The sequence below is a fragment of the Clupea harengus genome, chromosome 24 (assembly GCF_900700415.2).
Source record: "Clupea harengus chromosome 24, Ch_v2.0.2, whole genome shotgun sequence".
Taxonomy (NCBI): Eukaryota; Metazoa; Chordata; class Actinopteri; order Clupeiformes; family Clupeidae; genus Clupea; species Clupea harengus.
This window is the reverse complement of record NC_045175.1, coordinates 5,297,850-5,305,349: the sequence shown is the minus strand read 5'-3', so window position 1 is coordinate 5,305,349 and position 7,500 is coordinate 5,297,850. Positions and strand designations below refer to the sequence as shown.

Below are 7,500 nucleotides of genomic sequence, written 5' to 3'. Positions count from 1 at the left end.
TATACAACCTTTCATATGTATTTCTCTATTCTGGGCAAGTGTGTCAAGGGTGTCCTGTGGTCTCTGTGGGTGTGTGAGTGCACACGTGTGTGTGTGTGTGTGTGTGTGTGTGTGTGTGTGTGTGTGTGTATGTGTGTGTGTGTGTGTGTGTGTGTGTGTGTGTGTGTGTGTGTGTTGGCACAGATTGCACTGCCTCAAAAGACAACTGAACTTCAGAGCCGTGTAGCACGCACACGTGCACACCTTTATAACCCCAGGTATCGTTAAGACAGCTGACTCAATTGAGACCCACACAGCTCTCTATTAGCTGACCTGGAGAAGCGCTCAGCCTGGGCAACAGTGCTCATCAGTTGCCCACCCGTGTGTGCGGGTGCTGGGGTGACACAGACGTGGGTGTGATTAGTCACTGAGCTAATTGGCAATGCAAAGCGAGTTTAGGCAGCAGGCCAAAATTGCTCTACAGACTGAGAAAACACAAGAGATAAACAACCGAGAGAGAGAGAGAGAGAGAGACAGAGAGAGAGATAGAGAGGGAGAAAAAGAGAGAGAGAGGCTGTGATGCAGATGGAGAGGCGAGGAAGTAAAAAGATAACAGGGGACTAGGTATATCTAGCAAGTGTTCTGACACTTTAAAATATTTTATTATTAAAAGACGTCTATGCGTTGATTCGTTTCTTTAAAAATGTTAACGGGGATGATGATAAGTGAAGCAATTAGAGGATGACACGGAGGCGTGCCTAGAGTGCTTTCTATAGGCTACAAATGGTCACCAAAGTGGCCCGGTGTCCTCAAGGATACAGGAGCACTACAACGCGCTATTCCTCTGAATAGCTTACCGCATTGATACTGTAGCTGCGGATTGATGCGGCGAATGATGGACATTGTCGGCGGAACGTCACGATAACAAACGCGGCTGTAGGCTACGGCTTGAGCGGGGTACATCTCTCCGCTGCTCACCTGACCGTCCGTTCCTATTCATTTCAACACAACGCCACACTCTCACTCGCCTTTTTTATACGTAGAATTGCGGTTCTAAAAGCTATTGTAGCCAATTTCCCCTCGTAGCGTATTGATGATCGTTAACAAAATCATAAATAGCTTCATTCAGTTTCTTCCACTGATATTATCGTTGTCTAATAAAGAATTCTGCCTGAAAAAGGCAACATTGAAAATCCTTTTCAGCCGAAATGCCCCGTATGGAATTGCGATTAATGCTGTAGTCTACACCTTATATATTTTAGTCGAACATTTAAGTAAATCCATTGAGCATTTCACAAGATGAATACCATATTTTCAAATGTGATAGATTTTCATTCACGAAAAAATGGGAAACCTGAAATCCTTCCTGTGGTCCCTGCTATCGAGCTCATTATGAAAAAAGCCAGTCATTAAGCGGATGATCAGTTTGCGATGACGAGATGGTGAATTCCCTCTTTTTAGTTATCCACATTAAATGTACTTATAAAAAAATTAGAAAGATGGGCTACTTACCGAAAATACAGGCGATAGTCTTTGCGGTGGTGCGTATTGGATGCTGACGAATAGCAGGACGACGCGAGCGGAGACTGGTTACCGTGGAGATGACTGGTTCAGAGCTCGAGCCTGCGCCAGCGTGATAACAGTCGCAGCATCTTCCAGGAAACTGTCGCCCCAATATGATGTAAATTGCGCAACAAATGTTGCGGGGTGGGGTTGACGCGAAATTAATTAATTGTATGCCTCTATCAATTAATCCCCTAAAGATAACAATAACTGGTCATGCCCACGAATACCATTTCAGCCAACATATATAGCCAGCCTCTATAAACTGCAAGCCAATTAATAGGTTACAATATAGTACGAAATATTAGGCAGGTAGATAATAAAACGAATCATCGTGTTTTGGGCATCTAAGTGAAATATTTAAGGGCTTCAAAGATCTAATTTTACAAACTTGTTTCCCACCCTGTACAAGCTATAAAGGCAACAGTAACATGAGTAAAACGATCATTATTATTATTTGTGTTCGTAAAACACCAACCATTAAGCCAATAATAATAACAATAATGATGATAATAACAAATAAATTATAATTATGGTTGTTGTTGCTATAATTATTATTGTTGTTGTTGGGTTTTGTTGGTGTTTTATTTCCCCCTTTTTATCATTACCATCAATAAATACAAAATCTTTAGATAGGCTGCAGCCCATTGGCATTCTTGTATGAACTATGAGTTTGTAGGATGTTAAGATAACAGTTCATCAACATGTAGGCTACCTTCTAATACAGCCGTAAATGAATATTTACATTGCAATTATCCAGACCTTCAAAATGAGGCCTAACTGAAATTAACCAAAAGCTTCCATTGTGCTGTCAGTTCTTTGGTATTCAAGGCAGAATGATTGGCCTTGCTTTTGAAGTTGGCCCAGTCATCACAGGAATATATATTTCAGTGTGTTACAGTCGTGACTTCAGTCTATACATTGGAAGAGTGGAACTGGGTGTGAGTCAGGGCAAATAAAGCAACAAACTAAAATAACTGCATTTAAAGGTGTGGTTCAATAGACAGACACACTTAAGGAAAACACAGAAACATGCGCGCACACACACACACATAGTAGAAGATGAGAGTGAAAAGGAAAGTTTGACAAAGGCACCTATGTAGATACACAAACAGAGAGAGAGAGAGAGAGAGAGAGAGAGAGAGAGAGAGAGAGAGAGGCTTCTTGACAGGGGAAACGTTTCAGGCCTATGAACATCAAAGGGAGAGTGGACAGAAAAAAGAGAACTACTCCATGTCACCAAAGCGGACCCCTCACTGGTTCTAGCTACCGCTGGATTCAACAAAACTCATCAGGCTGTACAATGCTGACGACCTCAAACCACACACAAAAACGCAACATCTCACATACTTTACTATTCTCCACTGCTCTCTTCGACCAAGCTCAAACATTTATTAATTTGACCTTTCGTTCGTGGCGTCAGCGCCTTCAAAGACCGGCCTCCGTCTCCGTGTCTTTAACAGGGCCGTCGGAGACGAGCTCAGTGGGGGAAGCAGGCTACTCGCCTTCCCTGACTCTCCCCCAGCCGAGAGACACAAAAGAGGCTCCGGGTGAATATAATGAAAATGAGAATCAATTAGGTTATGGGCTTTGGAGGCAAAGGGGGGGCTTTGTCCACAGAAGAAAGAGGACTCGTCGCCGAGTGAGAGCGAGGGGAAGGGGAAGGGGAGGCGGCCTAGAAGATGGCGCGGCTATTATTCAGCCAAAATTATAGAGCTTGGTAGATTGGTTTTACTTGTTTTTTTGTAAAAAAAATTATTAGAACGTAAAGGTTGGCCGTGTTAAATTAGTTTCTCTTTTCGCCCACTAAAGATGAGAAAGTGGGGATAAGCCACAAACCGTGTGTTACCCAGTGACATGTTAAAAACAGAATGATGAGTATAAACATATCTGTGATCAGATTCCAGCTCTTGTGAACAAATGAAAAGAAACGGAGGCCAACAATTACAATGCATTCAAAACTGCAGAGGGAATTGATGGCTTTTACTTGGCCTCTGTTCAAACACGAGAGCAATTCAGTAATAATAACTAGATCCAATGTATGTATTATCTTTGAAACATTCTGTGGTAAAAATCGAAAGGCTATAGCAACACTCACACTCACGTCAGCTTTTTCTGTGCGGTGTAAAATGACAAATCTGACGCTTATTGTAAGAATCATGGATATATGTTTAGGAGAAATGAGATAGACGTGGGAAAATTGATTTTCCATGAAGTTCCCATGAAACTCCTTTCTACACAAAGAATCGAGCGCAACGCTGCCATCTAGTGTCAAGAGGTATGCCTACACAAAGATTTATATCCAAAAACGCAAACAAGGTATTTTGTCACAGACCTCACTCTTTTGATGAGCTGTTTTAGTGAAATGAGATATTAGATGATTGAAGTTTCAAATTTTACAGACAGCTAATATGAGCTGTGTTACAAAGTAGGGTTGCCTGTGAATATGGCTGGGAAATGAAAGTCACGACCCCTGGAATAAACATGTGATTATCATTTATGCCACTAGATGGCAGAATGTCAACAAAGCATACTCGACTACAATTTTGGCATGTGGGATCATCATATGGACATTGACTTGAAATAAATCAGTAAATAATACACAGCATAAAGGTAATACACTTTACATCATACACTTTACCTGGTCTTTTTCCTTAATCCAAAATGTTCCCCTCTACCCTGTCTCCTCCTGCTTTTTGCGGCAGCAGGTGTTACTATGTTAGGACACAACCTAAATCTGCACTAATGTGAGTCTATACTTGTGACACGGGGGCACAGAAATAGAAACAGGACAACTGTGGCTTTAGTTTTAATGCCATCAAGTTCAGTCTGGGTTAAGAAGTCGACTAGCTGTGTCTGTAGTATCTAAAGTCAGACTTTGTCCTTTAAAAAGTGTCTGAAGTCAAACATTGGGTATGAACCAAATGTAACAGCAAAAATCACAGACGTTTTGCTATCAGTTATTGACGCTACACTCTGAAGTGTTTTGTATCATTCCAGGGTTTCATGTGTAATTCTCTCTCAAAGTTCATTAGCATCCAACCCCGGAAAGAGCATCGTTCACCGCCACAGTTCTTTCATACATAATGTCTACTCAACGTCCGCTACAATCGTACCTGGACCATTTCTCTCTTTTTTTGACAGAACACGCTAGGGTAAGACCAGGTCAGGTCTGTTTATGCCTCTCAGCTTACAGCTCACACCTCCCGTCAGCGACGCAGCGACCTCCTACGTCACCGTTCGTCTCATTCAGGCTTTGACTGAGCCGTGAGGCTAAGCACTACTCTACAATGCCATCAGTAGCTACAGCCACACGTGCTGGAGCATTGATACGAGACTTACATGGGAAAGCTCATTCTTAAGCTATTGTGAGTGTTGTTATTAGTGGTCTCATAAAGCTGTGAATGTTTATCTATGAATGTTCATTGTTACAAACATAAACAGCATTGCAATTATTATTTTTATTATCTTATTTTTTTTTTACAAGAAAGAGAATAGATCACACTACATAGCCTATTTTACCAGCCAGCAAGATATAAATGTTTATTACACCTTACACTGTAATGCTTGGAAGGACTGAAGTGTGAAAATCTCACAGGTCTTTTATTCAAACTCATATTCAAACTCCTCTTATTCACCATAAATCACTCATCTGAGACAAAATGCTGTTTTTTTTTAAATTCAGAACAAAAGGTTAGAAATTAAAATGCCTGTGTCATCATCCTATTTTTCATGTTAACAGCCACCCAGTGTACTCTCTACTCTATTAATAGAATGTTTTTTTTTTTCTCTGGCCAAGCTAAAAAAAAAGGAAGAAAAAGTGGCATGATTCCACTAAGTGCATCCTTCTCTCATCAGTGCTTGCCTATACTGGTGACATGAATGCTGTGGGCCTTATTTTATCCCATGATGCTCAGGAGACTCACTCTAGGCATGTATGAAATGATGCTGCCTAAGAGAGAAAGAAGTGGATCACACTTTTAAAAAAACCCTATTTCCAGGCACTGTCCAGACGCACGTCCTACTGATAAACACAGACAGGGCAGTGAATCACTTATCTGAATTCATAACTTAGAGTAATATTACCCATTACACATTTAAAAGTATTGCTGTAGTTTCCACTAAAAGGGTCAACGGGACAGTGATTCACTAGTTCCAATTAAGTATCGCTGTAGTGTATGTACCGGCTTACGCGTGTACACACACACACGCACACACACACACACACACACACACACACACACACACACACACACACACACACACACACACACACACGCACTCACACACACACACACGCACTCACACACACACACACACACACACGCACTCACACACACACACACACCACACACACACACACACACACACACACACACACACACCACACACACCAGGACTGGCTGCAGGGTCCAATGACAGAGGGGGCATTTGGGATCGGCAAGGGGACCAATATTTTATAGTGTTAGATTAGAGTTACAGTGATTTAACTCTTTTTTCATTTGTCATTTACAAAAAGATTGTACGAAGCTGAATGCCAATATTTTGTGACAAACAACCTACACCTTTCCTCTGCCAAATACAGTTTAATTTACAGAACAAACACAAATATAATGTATAGGCATTTGATGAATGACAATGTCCTCAAATCAGTTGGACCACTCATCCTGGGGTGGACAGCTGTATGTGTAGGGTTTTGCAACTAAACTCAACATGAAGTCCAACACATAATGAGGCTAATTTGATGCAATCAAAAACTGTCAAACTGTCCTGTTCAGCAACCATAGGCCTTGAATACACTTGCTTGTAGATGTGCGGACGGACAGTTGCGGAGACCACAGACGCCTAGTTGTTCTTGTTATACTTTTTAGTCCGCTTTTAGTCCGCAGTTGATGCTCTTGTAGCGTAGTGGCCATGCAGACCCCCCTCATATGTACACAAAAAATCGGAGGGTACACGGACGTCCGCATAGAGCTGTGGGTACACCCTCTGATGATGACATCTACGTCATGTGGACCCTCAGGTATTTGCAGACGCGCAAATAATCAAGCTGATAGACGTGAAACTAAAGAACTAAGAAACTAAAAAAAGAATAGGCTACTCAAGTTTAGCCAAATATAAAAAAATATTGTTCTAGCTTTTAAACACGCACTTCCAAGCATTCTGAGATGAAAGGGACAACAGAAATGCATTGTTTTCTGTTTCTAGTTAAGCCCACTAGCTTAGCCACGGGTATGTTCAGATGTGCTTGTGCATCTAAATCTTTTACATCTAAATCTAAACCTGGCACACCCAGACAGGGGTGTCGCCACAAACACAAGCTGAAAAGGGGTCCCAGAGGACGGCTGATTGGTCCTCAGCAATGACCCCCTTGAGATCGATTATTTAGTGCAGGAGACTACAATGACATGCCCAGAAATCCCCTACGGTTATTTCCCACACTGCCATCTGTTTTTAGTAACCTTTTTTAATCTTTTAATTTGTTCTTAATGTGTACATGGCAGATATTGTATGTGATATGGTTGTTCAGGTCTGACGGTGTACAAAGCTTTAGCAAAACCTACGATGTAGCCAAGGCTGTGTGAAATTAAGATTTTTATAAAGATCTTAAAAATAGACCTATTGGTAGGAAATGAACTGTGTTGGCAATGTTCTCTCCAAACCAAAAAAGCCCCAGGACACACCGACACAGGGAGGTGCTGGTCGCGGTGTGGTGGTGCCAGCTGATGTATTTCTCCCCGCTCTCATTCGGCAGGGGGAGAACCTCCTCCTTCGAATGCACCTGATGTGTTGGATGACCTTGGGATTCCGAACTCTTGACTGCGTGTACTTATCAAATGAACCTCTCCCATGAGAAACCAACAACAATATGGTGGTTTAACAGAGCATTAAATCATTTGAGAGAGAGGGGGGTGTTTGGTAGGAGTCACCGCATTCATGAATCCAACTAAAATGGAT

The 7,500-nt window shown here is 41.8% G+C and overlaps 1 protein-coding gene across 2 annotated transcripts in view; it reads right to left on the bottom strand.

Annotated features, from left to right (window-relative positions):
* Positions 1-1,634, bottom strand: part of caly (calcyon neuron-specific vesicular protein) — a 9,477-nt gene extending 7,843 nt beyond the window's left edge. Inside the window, exon 1 of one of the 2 annotated variants that reach the window (XM_031562603.2) lies at positions 1,492-1,634. Coding sequence is in view for 1 of the 2 variants with exons in the window: in XM_031562602.2 (XP_031418462.1) it covers positions 1,334-1,370 (37 nt within the window). In the remaining variant the exon portion in view is untranslated. Of the gene's footprint in view, positions 1-1,333; positions 1,444-1,491 lie in introns of those variants that run through there. The other variant, XM_031562602.2, reaches the window with a different exon arrangement.
* Positions 1,635-7,500: the final 5,866 nt, after the last annotated feature.